We start from the raw sequence: 22,844 nt of genomic DNA, 5'->3' as shown, positions 1-22,844 counted from the left end.
AGCTATTTTGATTCTTATAATAGTTTTCTTTTCTTTTTCCCCATGTTTGAAGAAAACAAATAAATTCAATTTAAAGAAAATAAATTCGATTTCAATTCAAATTAAAGAAAACAAATAAATTCAATTCATGCAATATGAAGAGATAACGAAGAATTTGATGTACTGTTGGTTCATTCAGTGTTTAATGTGTACTTTGCCCACCATGAGCAAAGATGATTAAACTTCAGTGATTTTGGTGAGGTTTAAAACAGACATACTTCAGAGTATTGATAATCTGCCTTACTCAGACTTACTTCTACTGTAGTCAGACACTGTTTAAAAGGAAAATTAATTTTTTTTCCACAGCAATTTCAAAGATAATTATCCTGCGCACATTAAGAAGGATGAAGTGTTTAAAAGAACTGTAATTCTAATTGGTAAATGTCACCAGCTGTTGCAGTTACTCTTACTTGTGTATATTCTTTTAATGATTACACCCCTGTGCCACAAGCTACATGAAAATATATTCACTAGGTGTGAAATTCCCATATGTCACATATTCAAGACTAGGTAAACATCTCAAAGATAAGGGAGTTAATACTGATGGGAAATATTTCTTTTTTTGCTTTGGCTGTCTGCAAGACGAACAGTTTTTTACTGATCTTAGTAAAAGAAAATATTGTATTAATTGCAGAACCACTAGGTTTTAGAATTCAGTGGAAGATTAATGAATCTTCCACTTGAACATACACTTGAATGCATATCTTCAAGAACTATAATCAGCCTTTCATTTACTAGATTATCTCCTTCACCCATCTCTGGAGATTTCAAAATATCCAAATATTTCAAAATATTTTTCCATTATTCCTCCAAGTTAACTCTGGTCCAATTCCTATAAATTCTGTATCAGGTTTTAGAAAGTTCATAAGGTTTCAACACTGATTGTATTCTCTTGTGCCATCAAAATGAGTATGCTAAGGTAAAATATGGAGATTTCTGTTTTAAATCTGCTTCACTTTGTGATTTGTCTTAAGCATTTCTATCACATTTTAGTGAAGGTACTTTTTTATGAAGGAGATCTATTGATTTCTGTCAATCAGGTTTTCAACAGAGAATATTTTGTCTATTGAAGTCTTAGATTTTTTAACCTATGCTTAGGATTTAGGTGTGTGATGCAGATATAAATATCAATGGTCCTCCTTTCCTCTTAAGAGTTTCATCCAAGCATATATAGAAGGGATGAGTTTGCAATGAGCTTTATTGCCTCTGGAATGACCAATCCAAATGTAGGAGATATTTCAGTTTTTCACTCTGAGTTTTGGAGATGCTACAAGCATGAAAGCTGGCCATCATTCCACATTTAACGGTTACTTTTAAAAAATGAAACTGCCATATATGTACATGTATAAATGAAAAAGAAAATGTCTAATTTTTTTGGAACATATTCCTCTATATGTCGGTGGTAGATTCAGGGTAAAAAGTGTTGAACCTCATAAGCCAGGAGGTTTCACTCACTGCGGCTTTGATGAAAGAATGCTATCATCCTGTTACTGTACTAGCATGACAGCAGTTTCTGGACAAGTTTTAGTATGGACATGTTGCACCTCTCCTTCCCTCTTGTGTTCATATAAATTACAAAATATTACATAAAAGATAATAAGAAATAAGAAAAAATTAAATTTGAATATTCACTTGCAGACTAGAAAGGAAGCCTTAATATGAAATGATAGGTTAATATTTTAAATATATGAGCATGTTCATGCATACAGGTTTTAAATATATGCTAAATATTTTACCATGTTGTTCATATCCTATTTTCAGACAATAACAGTTTCTGAGAAATAGACATGTCTTATGCTTGGGAATTCAGGGACTGGGTATAACTGGTTTTGTCCTCCTTCCTTAGAACTATTAATTATTCTGTGTGGAGTCTTAGCAAAATCTGGATCCTCTACAAATGTTAAGGCCTATGTTAAAACTATAATACTATACTATATACTGTAATACTATAAAACTAATACTATGAAGTATTATAAAATTAGCATTCTTTTGCATGCCAGGAACATTATAAACTATTGTTTGGGAGTAAGTAATATTTTTACAAGCTTGCTCACATAGAGAGCATTTGCAGAAGACTTCCCATAGTGCCTGTGCGCATTCTTGGTTCCTGTCAGAAAAAAAGTGAACTCCTTAGCAGCTCTGCATACGCTGCCAGTAAAAGGCAAGTTGCAGGCTTTGGATCTCCACACTCGGGCTGGAGTGGCTATCTATGGAAAGCCTCACTATCAAAAACAGGGGAAGATGTCCAATTTTGGCATTGATGTTGCCAGAGCCAAGACTTGATTCAACTGCATATGGCAATGTAGATTTGTGACTCAGAGCTTCCATAAATTAAAACATGTAGAACTACATTGATAGCGAAACCTCCTGAACAAGTTAACAAACCCAGAATTCACAGCAGGTTTTGTTAATACAATTTGTACATGTATGAATATTGAACTTTTTTTTTCATTATGCTTAACTTCTTTTAAGTCTCAGTTGTTGAGGGGTTTGTCTTTCTCTTCTCATTACTTCCTCCCCTCACTTGTTTTCTTCACAGAAACCAGGAATGGATCTAGCAGACACCTACATTATGTTTGTTCGGCAAAACCAGGATATCCTTCGAGAAAAGGTCAATGAGGAAATGTACATAGAGAAGTTATTTGATGTAAGTAGCTAGCCTTGCAAAGTTTGCTGGTATCACTACTACATCAGAAGGGATAAGCTGGACTTTGATGGTGTTCAGCAAGCTGTTTAGATATTCTTCTCTCTTGCTAATTTTTTCTCTTGTTCATTATTTACAAGCTTCAGGTGTCAAGTGTGGCCTATCTTTATTTTCTGTGTGAAACTTTTAAGTGCTAGAAGACAAATAAAATTGGTAAAACGTTATTATTTGAAATAGTAATTTTTCCACTGTGAGAAGTCCAATTATATTCCATCTTTTGATTTTTAGTTTGTTAATGGAGAGGATTGAATTGGTGTAGTTTGTGGATTCAATTGCAGACCAAATTTCACTAAATTAAGAACTTCTACATATAGAGAAGTGCTTATATACAGAAAGAGTATACAGATGCCAGGTATATCTGTGGGTTTGGCTGGTACTTCTCTGGAATGACTTTTAGAATTTTGTTTTATGAATTTCCAGTTTAAGACTTCTAATTTCTTGACTTCTATAAACATTTATTGAATTTTCAAACTCATTTCCAAATTTCTAATCTGACTTCTGCAAGTTCAGAGTAATCCTTATCCTCAAGGTGCACGCAATAATTTTCCTCAGCTTTGATAATAACTTCTGCAGCCTTCTTCCATTCATTCCTTTGCCCTGATTCCTCATTGTTTTGTTAGAAATGATCACATTTCAGTTAATTCAAGTTCTGACTACTAATTTATGTCTAGTATGTCCTTAATTAGCTGAAGGAGAAGCTGTAGGCAGCTGAAATAGTATCTTCTGCATAAATTTAAAGCACTACACATGTTAAATAAATGTAAAATAAAAGCTATTTAACTATAAGCTGGGATCAGTTTACGTGACAATTATCTCTCTCACAATTACATAGGAATTTGAACAGGAAAAGAAGTCATCTCTAGCACTGTGAAATGGAATTTATTACAAAACTAGTTCTGGAATGTAATATAGACTTTGAAATGTATTTATTTGTGTCATCTCCTAAGTATTTTAGAAAGCTTTGCTGGCAGTTTAATTTAATTATGCAAGTTACAGCAAATGTTTTCATAACAGCAATTCACAGCCTTTACTGTGACACCACAGTTGTGGCAGTCACAGAAGGTCCCATAACACAGACTCTCAGCCATGGTATGTCATGTCAGTGTTTATTGTTTGTTAGGCTGGGTGGTCAAAATAAGACTTAACTCTCAGATTTTATATTTCCAGACACTCCCAGGCATCTTTATAAAACAAACAAAAAAAAAAAGTATCATCTGTTTTAATAAGCTAAGTGCTAATATGTGTGAAAAGAATGATTTTATAAAAGCTTTGATGCCCTGCAGGGGTAGAAAAATTATCATCCATCCAGCTGGCACCTTCACAAAGTACTAAAACCGTATTAGCAACTTCTGCTTCAGTTTGCTTTTGCAATGAATCTGCAAGCATATGTTTCATTTTCAAGTTTCTATTTTTTTGTTTTTCTTTGGAGTTAATTTTGCTTATGTTGTCATTTCCTGAATGTTAATAAATTATCTGCCTAAGGCCAAGTCCAACTCTTACTGGAGAGAGCACATGGACTTTTTTGATGTCGTGGGATGGGACTGATTTTCAGACTGTCAACGTGGGGCACTGGCCAAGGCCTGGGCATAGCCTGAGAACTGTCAAGGGATCCTCCACACTGTTAAGTCACCCACACAGTTCCTGACATGATTTTGGCTTACCACTGACACAGGGGCAGGGCTTCAGTAGGGCTTTAACATGGCTTCAGGACCTCTCCTGAATTTCATTTCAGGAATTTCTCCTGTATGGACACAAGTTCTGATACAGCACTTGCCTTTGAGTCTGCAAACCCATTTCTGTCCCCTTTCACTCAGTAGTATATATTGTATGCTGCTGTGACCAATGCTTGTCCCAGAAAAGAAAAAATATATACATAATGTGTATTTTTTTGTATCAGATATCTATCTGTGTCTATTTTTCTTTCTACATGCTGGTATCACATTTCTATGTAGCATCATGTTACTGGGAGATATTGATTGGACAGATGCAGCACTAAAAAAGCATTAACAAATACGGAAGCTCATAGCATGCAGAAATGTAAAACAAAGTTATCTCACTCTGTTAATTTGCCTTTCCTGACATTAATTCAAATTTAGAACATTTTGACTGAGCAAGATTTTGGAAATTATTTTTGAACAGTTTGTTTAAATTATTGCTTTAGAAAACCTAGGTACTCTTTGTATAAATTCAAATCTATCAAGTTATATTTCAGTAGAAAGAATAAAATATATTCACTTTTTTATGTAAAGCCGTTGGACTGGCTAGAGCTGTAGATCACAGTTTCTTTCCTCTTAAAACACATTGAATTAGTATCAGCCAAGTAATCATCAGCATAGTGAAAGAGGAAAAGTATACTTTCCTGTGCTTCAGCCAGGGAAATACCTCATCCAGAATAACAAAAAACCTGACTTTTCTCTGTGCTAGAGGTCTTAGTTATAAATACAGATAAGATCAGGCCTGAGACACTATTTTAACCCCACAAAAATGTATAATTGCGAACTGTTTATGTCCAGATATCACTGACTTGATCCAGAGCTGCTATATGCTAATAGCTATTACAGTGACCAAGTGAACAGCATGTCTATCGCACAAGTTATGTGCATAACAAAGATTATTTGAATTTAAGAATAATGTTGATACAAGTACAAATGCCTACCAGTGAGTCACAATATGTTAAAGCTAGGAGTTGTAACATTTTTAATCTACCTGAGTAGTTTCAAACTGGAGAGAAGACAAATAAATACGTGGCGTTTTTGGCAGTGTTTGGTAAGCCTATAAAAGCAGTGCCCTGCTATACAAAAATATGAAAATAAGGAGAATGGAACTTCAGCTTGTGATACAATCCTTAAATGTGAAAGAGGTTCAAATCTCCAGTAACTTTGGAAAAAGACTGAGCTACACCTTTTTCTACACCATTTTTAAATTATTTAAATCTTGTGCTTCACTACATCTGCTGATTATGCAGCAGAACCAAGGTGGATTTTTTTATCTTTCCTTTCCACTGATAAACTTAGCTTCTGGATACATTTCATTATTACCTCCTCCAGAAGGACTATAGACAGCAGGCAGAGTAATATGTTCAGGTGCTCCTGGTAGCATTGGTCTCTCCCAGGTCAGTGTGCTGCCTTCCTGTTCTCAAAACTAGTCGCCAGGTTTGAAGTCACAAAGATTTTTCACTTGGTCAGTTTATCAAAGACATGGGAATTTTTGCCTTCCTTCGCAGTATGGAAATGATCTTCCTAAAATCAGCTGAGAATTTTGCTTGTCAAATTCCCTCTGTCACAGGGATTCAGGACATTTATCTCCTACTCTTATGCAGTAACAGCTTAGAGTTGAGGGCATGAGAGGGATGTAGAGTAGTGTTTATTTGTTTTTAACATTACATTTCTTAAAGAGCACTTGAAACGTTTATAATCTATTGTATATGATTAAGCTCTGCAGTGGCTCTGGGTTAATGTTTTCGAAAAAGTATATTACTTTAGTTTTGTTTTCTTGTAAATAGTTTTTAAAATACTTGCTTTCAGAAAAGACAGTAAATCAAGTTGGTGAATGGAGAAATTAAATATTTAGAATATAGTTACACAAACTTAGAATAAATAGAGAATATTACTAATTATTATTAACGCCTCTCTTATTTATAAAGACAATCCGTTTCATGGATAATGTAAGAGCATCTGTGCTGCCTATCAAAAAACAGTGCTGTGTATCTGATCACAAAACTACCAGATTTTAAAAATATCCAACTATGAAATTCCCGTGAGATCTGGTTTTACCTTTTCAAAATCAATAGGCCTTTTACCATTAACTTTAATAAGTGCAGTGCTGTGTCCATAAACATGCCAGGTTATTTCCATTGTCTAGTCTTAGATTCATGTTTCTACCAGAATTTTTAAGATGGAACTAATAAATCTCGATCTCCTGAGCATTTTAAAATACATCAGACTTGTAAACTAAAAACTATTTTCTTTAAACAAAATTGGATTTTATTGACAAACCTCTTGGAAAAGCATTTTTTAAATTTTGCATACAGCTCTGTTAAAACATCGATGCAATACTTACTTTCTGTAGTAATGTCTAGTCCCTAAGTGCCACCTGGGTAGATTCTCACTTTCTTTTACCTGTGAATTGCATGTGAAGTATGGATATTCAAAAAAAATCAGTCCAGACATTTTTGCTTCAGATTCCTTCTTGGTGTATTTGCCATTGAGAGCCTTATCTAACAGGTTATATTTGTGTCTGTTGTGGAAAACTTATGGTGTAAACAGATGTATGATTACAGTTTTATGAAGACTATATGTGCAGTGAAATCTTTATGCAATAAGTGATTGCTGCTCTGAGAAATAAAGAATGGTGTCAGAGAACAGCTTTAATGCATCAGTGTTCAACCATTGATACAACTGAAAAGATTTCCAATATTTTAGGCTATCATTTCTGGGAAACCTCTTCCCAAGTGTACCATAAACACGTAAAATAGCCAGAGTGCACATTCTGGAAAGGTGAGCACTGGCAAAGTGGTGCCCATAGTTATCTTGTACGAGATGGCACCTGTGAGCAGATGTTGCCCATCTCCTCAGGGTGCTAAACTGCTGTGAAGTGATGCAGATTCCTGCTGACTTTGCAGGGACTGCCCATGTGGGAGGACTTCCTGGAGGCTGTGGCCTCGTGCATGGTAGCAATTCAACAAGCTGTGTAAGACTTGTGGGAGGAAACTCATACAACTGTCTTTGGAGTACAGAAAGACTGAACGTCTTCGTAAGCAGTTTAAAAGCTTAAGCACTCCAGATACATAGCTGGTTTTGGCTTTTGTATTTCAAAGGTTGAGATGTAATGTGATATTGTTGTTATGTTGAAAAACTGCTTGTATTTTGTCTGGAATGTTTATTAAATGCTAGTGGTGTTCCCATATTCCAACCATTATTTTAGTTTTCCATTAGTAGCAGGGATGGACAATTCAAGTTCAATGATGTACTTGAAATTATTTGAGGTGTTAATTATTCTTCAAAGGTTATTATGATATGTGCTCTGCTCAATGGCTAAATGGAGATATGAAGTACTCATCTGACTAATTTCTGTTTGCTATTCATTCTGTTTGCCAAATGCTTTACTCAATTGCCTAATTTCTATAGGTTTTCTGACCTATTACAAAAAAAGTGCTTATAAATGTGCAAATCGTCGTGTTACACAGCTAAGGGGAACACTTAATTTAAATTGAGTTTTCAGTAGTACCAGCTCCTTGTGTTGCTTATGTCTACCTCAAAAGCACTATTTTTGTGGTATTTAGCATTCAACAATGTTTTTCTAGAAAATTTCAATTGTGATTTTTTTTCTTATTCTCAAATTACTTCCTGTCACGCTAATTTTAATAAGTAATCTTCACTTTTGTTGTTATTTAATTATTTGCAAGTGTGTGATTTGACAAAAGGTCTACTTGGTTAAAGGCCACATTTGAATCAAAAGCTGTGTTTGTATTAACCTCTGAGAAACATGAGAGGACCGTGCCTAATTACTTAAAAAAATACTCAACAAAAATGGATTGTAGCTTGTTGATCTTCTTATTTCTTTGATAACTCAGAGTAATCTTCAAGAAATATGTGGGCTTCTTTCTCAGATTCTTGAAATTTGATCACAGTGCAAAATTGTCCTTTGGCTCAAACCCAGAAATACACATCTTTGCATGATGCACCTGGACATATGTGGCAGGTCTGGTAGAATCAGCTAATTAACAACACAGGCTTAAACAGGCACCTCATCTGGCAGTGTAGTTAGTTGCCTGATGGTGCTCAGCAGGATTTGGTAGTGCTTTTTATTTTTCTATCCTAATGGTCTGCTGCCCACCTAATTTTGCCTTATTGTCAGCCACTACTTACCGCAGCTTGAGGCCCTCCCAGGAGGCTAAATTATTATCAAAGGATTAGGGAGATGTAGCCTTGCAGCTCTGACATTTCTGATTACTTGTCTATGCCAGAACAGTAATTAGCTGTGACTAATTAAGAAAAATGTTCCTGCCATAGAAAACCATTTAAAAGAACCGAGAAGTAGAAAAGCAATTGAAAAGCTGAGCAGTGCTCAGATTTGCCGATGCTCTTTAGATTTTCACCAAAGTCTTAACTCATCTTTAATTACGTCTCTTATTTAATAGGGGAAATAGAAAGCTCATGATATGAAAACTACTCTGTAGTTGTCTCATGATCTAACAGAATTTTTTGTCATTTTGAAACAGTTGTTTCTTTTTTGGTAAAAGAATTTTAAAGAAAACTGTAGGCAGTGTCACTGAAAAAGTGAGTTATATTGACATACTCAAATATAGGAAACTCTTCTGTTGCTTCTGGAAGCAACATCTTGCAAACTTAACTGTTCAGACTCTTTTTAAAGTTCACTAATTATTCCTGATATTTTCAAATAGACTTGCCTCATTTTTCAAGGTAGCAATTTCTATAAAAGAAAAAAGTTCATTTGAAATCTGAAAAATGTAACCTCCATCTGTTCTCATATAGTGTAGTTTTCTTTGATTTTTTTTTTCTGGATTATGTTGAGAAAAAGAGTGCCCATTCTTGGAGGGTGCTGATTATGCTGCTATGACTGCAGCAAAGCTCAGTATTGTTGAAATCAGTACAACCACAACACACTTAAAGTAAAGCATGTGCTTCAGAGTTTCCTGCTTCAGGATCAGAATATTCAGCACTTTGTAAGCTGTTTTATACTGCAGCTGATAGTGTTTTCTCTAGAGAAACACAATGACATAATATGACTGTATTTTATATGGTTTTGATATGATACGCTTTCACGTCTTCATTCGTTATGCCGTTCTTCATTCCTGAATTTCCATTTTGTTGTGTACCACACAACCCAAAAAGATATAAAAATTATTTTCTCAAGAAATTAAATATCCCATAGTCCAGTCTGCATTTAGTATTCGTGGAATGGATGTCTGACACCTTTTTCACACCAATTCAATCATATTAAATTTTTCCAGCTGGGAAGCAAGAAACTATGAAATAGTTATTCTGATACCTTGCTAAAAGCGCTCTCTGGGTATAAAAGGGAAATAGAAGATTATTTTTAGGGCACTAAAACTCATAGCCTGATATTCAGGATTCCTTATACTGCCCTACCGCCTAAGTTCCCTGACTTGTGTGAGAAGCTCACTTTTTTAGAAAGGAAATAAAGAACAGTGTATAAATTGCTCTTAAAAAGCAATTTTAAATGGGTGTTACAAGTCACAACAGGAAAAATGAGGAGAAAAAAAAATCCTAAACTTAATATTTTAAAGCCCATCTGATTTTTTTTTTCTCTGAGAGAAGTTTTTCAATCAAATAGAACCACAAGGGATTTTTGCTTGTTTGTTTGGGGAGGGTCTATAATACTGGGAGCTTCCAGTACAGTTTCCTCATATGCATTTCTGATATATACTGTTCATTCATTTATTAACTTAGTTATATGGATCTATTCATCACTCACAATATCCATTCACTAAAAACAATAACAATTCTATCTAATCAAAGAGAGCTCCTTCCAACATCCAGGCCCAATTTAGTCCTTTAACCTTTTTATCCTGCTAGGCATAAAGTAGCAGCATCTCATTCGAGGCACTGCACTTTTTCTTCTTATCTAGATGGCTTGAAATGTGTCTAGCAACTTAATAGAATCAATTGAGCATGGACAACTATAAAAATATAAAATAGCACTGAAACTTCAGATAAGGCTGTCAGTGAGTGTTAACTGTGGCTGCAGCTTTCACATTCTACACAGTCAAGAGAAATCAATAAGGATTGTACCATTTGTATTGTCTTACCTAATGTTTGTTCACCATGAAGTGCCAGGCACAAGCACCATCTAGGGAATATTGATTTCTTGATGTACTGTAATTCACACACGTATAAACAGCAGGAGAACCTTGTGGCTTCTCAAACCTTACTTGCAGGTTTGATGTTTATACTTGTATTTCATTTGGGTCAAGCTTGGTTGAAAAAGGAAAGTAAAACAAAACTATTCATAAGTGTTCACAAATAGGCACACAACCACATTGTTGATCACATTACAAGGAAAATAGTGCCAGAAACTGTAAGAATAATCTGGTTTTACTATAACAAGTCAGGCATAACAGAAAGAGGTTGCTATGTTACAAATCAGAATAGATAAGGATGCTGCAGGGTGCTCTGACACAGATTTGTCAGTGGAAAGAGCTTCTTCACCTGTCCAATCTGAAGTTTTAGTGCTGATTTAAATGTGCAGAAGTGTTGAACTATATAGAGATGATTTTCTTTAAATAATTTTCAGGTGTTTCAAGGTATATTTTCTTAATTTACATTGCATTGACTTTCTTTTGCATTATACTGCACTTAAAGAGCAAGGAAAAAAAGTAAAAATAATGCAGAGAAAAATCAGCTCAAAAAAAACCACCCCAACACAGCTGTAAAATTTACATAGCTGAAAGAGTGTTCATGGCAACAGGGTCCGGGATGGAAAGGAGAAAACCAGGCACCTGCCCAGTCCAGGGACATTTCATTCGAAGAGAAGGGGGAGGAGAGAAGCAAGAGGGAGGTAGGAGGCTGGACCTGTGGTCCACATTAGGGAAGTCCAGTGTAATGTCCAATTCCTGTGGTGTAAGAGAGGAGTAGCTGCAGCAGTGTGCATCTCCCTGTCAGCTTCACAGCTATATCCAGCTCTGTCACACAGCACTGCAATAACATAAAGAGTAAATGGATGAGTCAAGATTGATGAGGTGGAAGGAAATGAGCTGCCTGTACATACTCACTCAGAAGAACTCCGGATGGTTTAAATACTGTAATAAAAATATGTACTTGACCTCACTCCACAGGGAGCAGGGAGCCTAAGTAGAAGATTCTAGGACAAAAAGTACTAAAGTGAGTGTAAAAGCTACAGTACAGATTCTGACCCAGTTTCAGCCTATCTTGCTTTTGATACTGAGATGAAGAATATTCTTAACGTTAAGGGAGGAATGCAACTAACAGAAGGTCTCCTGTGGTCCCTTTGATGATATCTCATTCCAGGGAGTGAGAAGTCCCCAGGGAGCTCTGTATGAGTGGACTAAAGCAGAGATGGATGTCTTGCTTGTATACCTTACAGGCAGAGTTAACCCAGACCTATAGCCTTACTGAGGGCTACAAAGATGATTCAAGGGCTGGAGCGCTTCTGTGAAAACAGGCTAGGAGAGTTGGGGTTGTTCAGCCTGGAGAAGAGAAGGCTCCAGGGAGACCTTAGAGCAGCCTTCCAGTACCATAAGGAGGCTTACATAAAGGAGAGAGACTTTTTAGGGGGGTATGTAGTGACAAAATAAGGGACAGTGGTTTTAAACTGACAGAGTGTAGGTTTAGATTAGATGTTAGAAAAAAAAGTACTTACTCGGAGGGTAGTGAGGCTTTGGAACAAGTTGTCCAGAGAGGTTGGAGATGCCCCATCCCTGAAAATGTTGAAGGTCAGGTTGGATGGGACCTTGAGCACCTTGGTCTGGTGGGTGGCATCCCTGCCTATGGCAGGAGGATTGGAACAGAATTATCTTTCATGTTCCTTCCAACTCAAACCATTCTATGATTCTATAATGTTAGGTATTCACTTAGGAAGACTGCTTAGCATTTGTACAACTAGATACATTTGTAGGGCTTTTGAAACTAGAGCCTGATGGCAAGAGGCAAGTGTTATAATGAGTAACAACTTGGTCATTTTTCATTATGTTAATTTGTTTATTTTGAGGATCGAAGCTGGCTTTCATTTCAGGGTCACTCAAGTGATGTTCCCTATTCTGTGCCTTGGAGGATGTTTGTGGATATACCCAAATTGCAACACAACACAGTGTAGCAAGACTGACAGTGTTTGCTCCACAGAGTTTAGCACCAGAATAACCTATGGAAGTTTTGTTCACAGATGCAGTGCATATCCAGAGCAGAGAAACTGTTTATACTGTTAGTCTCTCAGTCATGAGCATCATGCTAGTACCTACTGTTTAAAATCAAAACAGTAACATTACATATGTCCAGATATGGAAGGAAGTTACATGTGGCTAATTTTGCAAACTTCCAGTTTCCCAGCTTATCTGCCATATGTGAAGAAGCCAGGAAAAAAAATGAAGGTCACAAACATTATAAAGTAGCATAAATATTGTAAATTGCTGTTTAACAACCAATATGAAATACAGGGGAATATGAGTATTGTATATTTTGCATTAAAAGTGTATATTTGTGAATTGGCAGCAGTTCTATAGCAACTAGCCATCTTCTAATTAGAAGCCAAAAATATAAAAAAATTACTTTCCTTCTTAAAGATAAGCTTTTCACACATTAGATGTTCTTTGGTTTTTCAGAACTATAATATCCTTTTTGATCAAGAATTTCAAAGATGCTTAATATGCTTTTAAATAAGCCATGGTTTTTCTTTTCTTCTTGTTATTGATTTCTGAAAATTAATTTTGTTTCCTTTTATCATCAAAATATCCCATGCAACAACTGTTCACTTGTTTGTTGTCAAAAGTCTTTCTGAACAAGGTCTTTCCGTCAAGGTTTGGGTTCCTTTTTCTGTTGAGCTCCTTTCCTCTGATTGCTTTGGGAGTGGCAGTGGGAATCTTTCATTCAAACAGGCAGAAAGGAAACTGGCTAGAGACTAAAGTATTTGTTCTTAAGAAAAACAAAATGCTTTCTAAGCTTCCTAGGAGGTTGGAGTAATGGCACAAAAAAAAAAAAAAAAAAAAAGGAAAGGCAAAAGAAAGCCAAAGGAAGCATCCCACTGAAAGAAAGAAAAACGTTCTTCCTTGGCCAAGTAGAGTGCAAGAAGCAAGTTCTTAAATCTACCAGAATCAGATTAAAAAAAAAAAAAAAAAAAAAAAAAAAAAACGAGGGTTGGAGGGTGGGGAGGGTAGGAAAAAATTAAAGGGGCTGGAGGGGGAGTGAATACCCAAACAGAGTTTGTAATTTCAAATCACTACATTTACGAAATCTTGTATCAGAAGTATGAGTGCTGAAGCAGACAGTGGTGTCTGATTCCTTTCTCACCTCTCCTTTCCTGATACATATACCTGTAATTTAGGCTGTCAACATTTTTGCACATTCCTAAGATAAAGTTCAAAATGTGACATAGGCCCAGAGGAGGAAGCAAAGCACAGAAGCTGAATGAAAGCCTGAGATATTTCCAGGAAGGTTCCTGGATAAATGGTGCCAAGCATTAGGAGGGTAAGACACCGGTGAGGTGAAAGAGGAATGTGTCAGAGTCTCAGAGCAAAGGAGGAGCTCATGAGGGAACACAGGAGCATTGCAGCAGAAATAAGTGACACAGCAATGGGGGACTTCTGGACAAGTCCTTGAATGAAAATGTAGGAAGGGACTTTAGCAAAATGGGGAATAGAGTTTTTTGCATTTGACACAATATTGATTTAGTCATTGGCATTTTCCAGATCAAGGACTTTTAAATATCTGAATTTTTTTTTTGTACAGGGAAAAAGCTTCATTTGTTTGTCCTTCCTGCTAACCCCGTTGTTCCAACAAGGCCAACTCCATGGATTTTCCACTCACACTTAGTTTAATTTCTTTGAGTTCATCTCAAATAGAAGTTCCTAGGGGGAAAAAAGATGCAAAAGGAATAAATGTGGAGGCATTATGAGGACCCCCCTTGACTTGGGGGGTGCTTTCAGAGTTACCATGACTTCCTAGCTTTCAGAAGAGTGTATGAACTCATCATTACTGAGGTAAAAATCTTCATTTAAATAGATGATATGTAAACCTAACTTGAAAATACAGCTATAACTTCTAAGCCTCTGAGTATTTTCAAAAACATTATGAATGACATTTGTGTCCCTCATTATTTTTAACATTCAACAAAGGCAATGAGTATGACTACTCAAATTTTGTAAAAAGGGAAATAAATTATGCAACTTAAATCAGGACCTTTTTTCAGGTTTTGCTCTTTGCATTTAAAAGAAATAACTTTTTTTTTTTTTTACTGTTTAACATTTTTTTTAAATGTCCTAAAAGTTCCATGGTCTGCTTGTAGTGCTCTCTATCATAAACTTGAAGCAATATAACAGCATTGACCTTTAATAAAAACTAGGCATTTTAGCACTTAAATTTTAACATGCTCATGTTTTGTTTTATATTAGCTCATTATTATTTTCTCATTTTAGCTTATACTGCATTTAGTGTTCAGTGTCTAGTGAGAAGTATACTTTTTGTTACTGTTTCTGGTAGGGCAAGTAAAGCTGAAGGAAGTAGAAACATCCTGTTGTTGTCTGAGTGACTAAATTCCTGATCAATAGTGCGATAAAGGCTTCTGCAGGAACATAAAATGCAGATCCTAGAAAAGCTGTTCCCCTGCCATACTCAGTAGAGAAAGCATTATGACAATGCCCATTTATCAAGAGCAGTCAAGGTATAGAAACTCAACGGGGTCTTGTGGCTTAGGCGTTAGGGATACCAGCCCTAGAAGGACTAAACCATTGTGTATTGCTATGTATTGAGCCTCCTTCCAGGTGGCAAACAGCTGCACCTTTTTATAAATCTTCAAAAATAAATTTGAAGTGCTTGCTTTTAGCCAATAAGTGTTATATTTAATTGAACCATTCTGCAAATGTTATAGCTGAGGCACCCAGAAAGGTGGTGAATATTTATTATATTTGTTTTGTATTTCCACCGGTCAGCAGAATAATGAAATTCCTTAACTACTTCTCTTTAACTTGCCTGAAGAAAGCACGGTATGTTGCTAAATCGCTTTTCACTAGCCCTGCCGAGAAACAACTTTAATCCTTGTTAGAAAATTGCAGAGTCTGGGCCTGACAAAGAGCTCATGCCTGGTGCATTGTGAGTGCTGGGAGCGGGGCGAGGGGAGCCCTTTACAGCTGCGTGCCTCCAGCCCGTCTGAGCTGGACTATTTAGGCGAGGAGGTTTGTCAATTCCTCCTGACAATGGAACGAGTTTTTCAGTGGCTGTAGCTGCGCCGAGCCCCGTTGGGGATCAATGCTGGCCATTCAAGCTGCACCCTCTTTCATTGCTTTGGTTTGTTAATTTAAGACTAAAGGTCTGCTGAGGGGGTTTAGGGTGTTTAAGAAAGCTGATGAACTGTTTAAGAAATCTGATGAACTGAGAGCGTTTATAGCCCTGGTGTGGCAACTATTGGCACTGAGGGAGCTGTGTCCTTGTTGACCCTCTTGTTATTAAAAATGCACAAGTGCTGCGCTTCTCAATATTTCAACACTCTTTCATTGTCAATACCACCTTCTGAGCCCTTCAGCTTGTTGCTTGCTCTAAAGATCTTCTTAGATTGGGTTTGAAAACTTCACCTTAAACACTAGATTAGACTGATGTTCTGTTTTCCGTGCTCCTGTTGATTTGTTGAACCTTCCCAGGGCTGGAAAGCAAGTAGCAGCTTGATGGGGAGACGGGCTGCTAATATGATTTACCAGTGTACAGTCATGCACAATAAGTGTGAATAAATACAAGGGTCTCACAGAGTCAACCCTAGCCTTTCCTTTTCTCTTATTTTTTACTTTGAAAGAGGTATCTCAGGAAAATGAAGTGAGTAATGCATGCCCTTACAGGAGCTGGATGGGCTGTGAATAAGGAGAGAGGAGGAAATAGTGAGGCAAACATTTTTGTTAAAGTGCTTGGCTGCTGTTATCTACTGATTTGGAAAAAATGTATATTAAGCACTTACTGCTTTACTCTTGCATAGACAACAGCAAAGAATGTGGCAGTAGTACCATATAATGAACATCTGCAAGAGATGCATTGTCCTTTCACTGCTATTGTTACTAATGGGAAAGTTACTTTTTCTTAAAATTGGTTAAAAGTGATTGTTGTTGTTGTTGTTGTCACTGTTGTTTTAACTGAGTAATCTCAGGACAATTATCCAATCACTGAAGTTTTGGGGTTTGCAGTAGATTCCTGTCAGTCACAAGAGATCTGTCCCTGGTCCCTGCCTCTCTAACAAGCTCGTGGTTGTCAAAATGTGTGGCCTTGAATTCTCTGAGAGGAATTTGCAGTGCTGTGCTTTTTAACAGACTCAAAAAGAAGTTATAGGAAAATCTTTATTTTCTTGTTATGGAGTCCAGCATATTTAAGTTTATGCAGCTTCAGCCTATACTAAGTTCTCAAAACTAGTGGCTATAAGACCAATCATTTACAAGAATCCTACCCACAAGTACCTCTGGGAGAATTCTAAAAATATACTGAAGGGATTTTTATTAAAAATACTGTAAAAAAATAAAAATACTTTTTTTTCCTAATAAAACAGCAGTCATTTTTCCTGAACAAGGTATGTTGACAGAAGAGCAAGTATTGTAGTATAATTTCACAATCACCAAATTAAACATTTGTACTGAAAGTTTAATGCATCAAAGCTAGTCAGGAAAACATATTATATTGCTTTCATTCATAAAGTTGAGTAGAGAATTAATTTCCTCCAATGCCTTAGCTTTGTTTTCAGTGCATGTAAGAATATCACAGGTATGTAGAGTTGAAGTTTTACTGCATCCATCTTAAATAAGCTTCCTGATAGGGTTTTAAAATATTTTGCCAGAAAACTGGAACGATCTATTGTCAGTAATCTGTCTGTATTGTTGCATGGTAAAATCAGTCTCAGAATTTTCAATCCTGTCTGTAGATTGCTTATCTGAGCAAGTTTGAGCCCATTCTGCGTTCTACTTGATACAAACAAAATACATAATGGATGCATTACTGGAGAATATCAGTTTTCAAAAAGCTCCCCTACTGAAATAATTCTCTTTACCAGGATTGTGTTTACAATTAAAAACAGTAGGGTCTGAGTGATAATATAATTTCTTGGCTCATCTTATTGCATTTGGGTAGAATGTTTGATGTAGGAATTTTTATGTTTATTTAGACCAATAGAGTTCCCCAATTAATAAGCACAATTGTATTTAATTTTCTAGACATCTGTATACATACAACACCTGTCATGTAGTTTACCACTTAGTAACAAATCTGTCACATTAAAAATATTTTGCGGGTATCTACAAAGGAAATCAATACCAGCATGCATGTTAGGGATGAAATAATGTAAATAGGGTAAGAATGTCATTCAGCTATTTAAAAACAGTATTTTATGGATACCTAATCAGTCCCACAATTTAGTGGCTAAATCAAACTACTCTATGAAATATGTAGCTGTCTGCCTTTTTTGTGGTGCATTTTTTTCACTTCTGTAAAATAGTAAATTAATAGAAGAAACTCTAAAAAGTAAAAGTAATTCATTTTCAGTGATTTATAATTAAAATATAATTTAACACATTCCAAAAAATAAACAGAAGAATTATTATATGAATATCTAATTTCAAACTTCTCTTAAAACTGATAGTTATAATGTAATGAGACTGTTCTCTGTAAGGAAAATGTACTTGTAGTTATTTACTGTATGTCTTTCAAGCTTTTTACAGAGAGCTTACATTTTGATGGAAGCATTCTATTTCTTTCTTTTGTTACATCTAGTAGCAAGTAATTTGTCTTCATATTTTCAGTATATATTTTATTTGTTCATGTGGAGGTGGATAATGAGCCATGTTAAATACTTCCTTTGAATTACTCTCACAAAATATACCTTGCCTTACATGCTGCATTTTTAAATATGCATGATTTCCTCTCTTTGCATATCTCTGTATTTTGCAAAGACACAGGAAATTAGATTAGAAAAGAATTTAAGCCTCTTTCCTGTGGGAAAAGAGACTAGAAACACAGCTATGACACAAACTCTTTTAATCACTCACTGTTAAAATGAAAAAAAAAAAATCCCTTCTTTTTTACAGTTTGACTAAATGACATCTGGTTGTGATTTTACAGGAGGGGGGAAAAGTGCTACAACTATATTTAGTAAAATCTCTTCTAATCCAGTTAATGTGAAAGAACTATTACAGTAGCTATTTGGAACTGAGCATTTTTTTACAGTAACATAGACACCAACAGCACAGGGGCTTATTTTTAACCCATCCATTTGTGAAGTGTTGAGTGAAAACATACCCATGCCTAAGACATAAAAAGGAAATAAGGTAGGCTGTAATTATAATTAGTAATAAATGTAAACTAAAACCTTAATACGGTTATTTTGGGAAGGGTGGAGTGGTGTTTTGATCACATTTAAAAACAGTTTCCAGGGATTTTTGATGTTTTTTACTTAATGATGAAGTGATTAAAAAAAAAAAAAGAAAAGACAGAAAATAAAAAGACAAGTTTCTTATTCTCTGGTACTGTTTTCCTGTCTGGATTGAAAAATCTAGTTATTGTAAATTCTTTCTCAAGATACCCTACCTGTTTCTATCCTGGCTCTTTTAGCTGTCAATTCTCTTCTGTGATTGTATCTTTAATATCCATTCTCACTGACAGATAACAAAGTGCATAACGCTATTTTGCTTGAATATGTTGTAACTGAAAGATAAAATGGCAGGTGCTAATTCATGTAAAGAATGGTTTAGGTCAAGTTATTTGATTTCCTACTGACCCATGCAATTCTCATAACAGGAAATTATATCATTGTTGACTTCAAGTGCTGATCTGTGATCATTTCAAAGTGTTTCATTACCTCTCATTACCAAATCTGTTAAATGAATACTGCAGGGTTATTTGGTGGTGTTTGTTGTTGGTTTTTATTATCCTTCTTTTCAGCAATGGTATAGCAACTCCATGAAAGTCATATGCATGTGGTTGGCTGACAGATTAGATGTTCAGCTTCACATCTACCAGCTGAAGACTCTCATCAAGATAGTGAAGGTAAATAAAATACATTTGCATTAGACTGCATAATGCAGATAGAAAAGTAATAAAGTAATAACATGGATGATCAACCCAAAACTTAGAAAATGTGTGGGTTTGGGTTGGGACTTTTTTCCCCACAGTTGTAGCAAATTCCAGGAGTAAAATAACTTATTAAACCCCTTACTGTTAATTATATATGCACTTGTATTTTTATAAATTCTAGACTTGGGGACAATTAAGATAGTTCCAAGGAATTTTGCAGCTAGCTGTACAGGATTGCTGTATGATTATTCTTATTAAATTATTTGTCTTGTTACCGATTTTTTGTTTCACCTGAATAATTTCAATAAAGTTCCTTCTCCATTTTCCTCCTTCTCCTAAAAATAGGAACTTTTTTTTTTTTTATGTACATGTCTTTACTGGGCTTAATTGAAGTATTCGATGTATTAAATTTTCTAATCTTTCATACTCAGAGATAAGTATCAATAAAAATACTAATCCCTTCTCTTCAGTCCTCAGTCATTTACATTGGCCAATGTCAAATGCTTCCAAGCAGAGCCTTGCAATAGGCAATTATGGGTTAACCTACCATAAAAGAAAGTTTGCTCCTAACTCCCTTTCAGATCTTAGTTGATACCCTTAGGCAAGAGACAGAAAACCATTTCAGATTTTTTTTCCTTGTAATTCTGTCCTGTTTAACTCTGGACACTCTTGTTATCTGTGCAAATGTGGAATAAGAAACACTGTTGTCAGTGGTGACCTTGATTTCTTAAAAAAATTTTCTCATGAAGTTCATGCATGACTATAAAGTCAGAAGCATTTTAATTCATGGTCACCGGAATTGCAACTGCAGCTTTCAGGATTCACTAGCAAAAAGGAACAGAACAGAGAGAAATGCAAGAAAACAGTCATAATAATGATGGCTCCCTGAAACACCCAAGCTTAGCTTTGCTGGTTTTGACCTTAACTGATTTCTCTGGGAGCAAGATTTGGCTTTTCACTTGATTATGTGCCCAAATGGCAAAAGCAGTTTGCTGTTCCTTGTTAAAATGAATGGCTCTTGTGAAAAGTTTAAAGCTATTCTCAAATGAATCACAGAATCATAAAATGGTTTGGGTTGGGTTTGGAAGGGTCCTTAAATATTGTCTAGTTCCAACCCCTCTGCCATGGGCAGGGGCACCTCTCACTAGACCAGGCTGCTCGAAGCTCCACCCAGTCTGGCCTTGAAGACTTCCAGGGATGGGGCATCCACAACTTATCTGGGCAACCTGTTCCAGTGCCTCACCACCCTCACAGTAAAGACTTTTACAAATATCTAATCTAAACCTACTCTCAGTTTGAATCCATTCCCTCATGTTCTATCACTCCATACCCTTGTAAAAAGTCCCTTTCCAAGGTAGTTATCATCCTCTGAGGAAGAAGATAAGTGTTAGAGGATCTAAAACCTGTGCCCCATGAGATCTAAGAATGGGCAGGCTAAATTGTACAAGAAAAATATCACCAGGGAGATTAAAGGAAACTCTTACAAAACTGCATTTCAGGTGAATGAGCAGCACTGCCAACCTGCCTTCCCTCTGCCACCAGGCACACTGGTTAGCCAGTGTTGTTCAAAAGCAGGAGGGTCCTGCTGGAGGTGGGAATACTGCTTCTGGCAGTGGCCTTTCTGTGCCCATATACCTTGTTTGTTCTGCATGTAAATTCCAGCTGTGTTATTCCATGGCATCTTCTGTAGATATTAAAGACTGAAGAAGATTATGTCAATCATATTGGTTCTGGAAAACAGAAAATTTTGGTGGGTGAAGATAAAACTGGTAGAACAGGAACTCAGCAGACAGGAGGCTGCTGGGAAATACAAAACAATGGTTCAAGAAGAGTATCATAAGAAACTTCTCCAGAGAGATGTGGGGAGGTACAGTTCCTCCAAAATACAGTGAATGAAGGCAATTTTGTGTTTGCTTTAGGAAAAAAAAACAATAAACAAACAAATGAAACAAAACAAAGCAAAAAAAAAAAACCACAAAAAAAAAACATAGGAAGCAGTATTGCTCCTGTCACCTCTTAAAAATATTAAAAAAAAAAAACTAAAAACCACCAATAAAATCCCAAATAAGTAGGAGGTCATTTTTGAAGGACATGGGATGAGTAAGAGATATACAATTCCTTCGGATTTGGATGCAACAAGAGTGGTGGCCTTATAAAGAAAGCCTAGAAGAAGAAACATTGTTCCCTTTATTCTCTTTAAAGGCTTATGATGGCATAAGGGTTTCATTAGATGTCTGAGACACGTGCAGAGGGATGTGACTAAAGAAGGGTCAAGGACCAAGAAAGTTAGGGAGAAATGAAAAATTAAGCTTGGAAGTGAACATTATTATCCTGCAAAACTATGTCAAGAGAAGAGCAATGTCTGAACCCCAGAGTGCTGGTCTGAGAATGGGAAGAATACAATGAAAAAGTGACGAAAATTGCTGTAGGACCTGTTAACAACATCAAAGCAAATTGAATGCACAGTGTTATAAAAAGGGAATGCAGTGGTGACACTTGAAAAAGACCAGGCGGGGTACTCGCAGGAGTGTGTGAGCAAAACATAAGCTGCATCCATTGACTCTGACGTTGACCTGTGAAAGTCAAATAAATCTCAGCTGCAGTGATTCAAACAAGGTTTAAATAATCATCATAGTAGCAGAAAAAAACCTCCCAACTGAATGTTACCCATTTTAAGAGTGGTCTTTTGCAGTTCTCTGAAGTATTGAGTGAAACAAGATCAAATCTTTTCTTTCTCTAAGGGTTGTACATGGTCTCCTCCTCAGGCAGAGGAATGGGCCTGATAGCCCTTAATTATCTTCCATTTCTTTTCCCCATATTCTCTTCCAAAACATTGAGAATTTGTAGTGATAGCATACACAAAATAAGAAACTGCCTAGATCAACTTGTCCTTTTTAAGCCTTTATGGGTAATATCAGGAAAGATTATTTCAAATGTGTTACAATTTAAAAATAAAGTACATAGATGATTTTTCCATGTGCTTACTTGAACATAGCATTGATGAATAAAACAATTCCACTCAGAATTCTTACGTGATGGAAAAACAAAGAAGAAAGGAAGGATGAACACCAGGGAAACAAATCTTCTGAAATGAAAAAAAAAAATAGATGTGAATGAAAATGTAGAGACTTAGAATGTAAATTAACTAGGTAGTCACCTCAGAAATTCTGACACTGTATAGTATAGATCATAATCTGTATTCAATATTAGAGTATATATTATATTATAATATAATATATAATCATTATTTTTCCACATTTGGCATATAAATGTATAGAGAAATATGAATAAAATTACACTATGGGGAAAAGGTTAGGCATTTACATTTTCTGTGAAATGAAAGAACTGAACTACCT

The 22,844-nt window shown here is 35.8% G+C and overlaps 1 protein-coding gene across 8 annotated transcripts in view; it reads left to right on the top strand.

The window, feature by feature from the left end:
- CADPS2 (calcium dependent secretion activator 2) overlaps nucleotides 1-22,844 on the top strand; it is a 281,254-nt gene that overhangs the window by 257,102 nt on the left and 1,308 nt on the right. For all 8 annotated transcript variants that reach the window (XM_053942794.1, XM_053942793.1, XM_053942792.1 and 5 more), the window contains 2 exons: nucleotides 2,579-2,686; nucleotides 19,357-19,461. In XM_053942794.1, the coding sequence (XP_053798769.1) occupies nucleotides 2,579-2,686; nucleotides 19,357-19,461 (213 nt within the window). The remainder of the gene's footprint in view (nucleotides 1-2,578; nucleotides 2,687-19,356; nucleotides 19,462-22,844) is intronic.

The sequence above is a fragment of the Vidua chalybeata genome, chromosome 5, assembly GCF_026979565.1.
Source record: "Vidua chalybeata isolate OUT-0048 chromosome 5, bVidCha1 merged haplotype, whole genome shotgun sequence".
In the NCBI taxonomy this organism is placed as follows: Eukaryota; Metazoa; Chordata; class Aves; order Passeriformes; family Viduidae; genus Vidua; species Vidua chalybeata.
The sequence above is the reverse complement of the archived record's forward strand: the minus strand, read 5'-3'. Positions and strand labels throughout refer to the sequence as shown.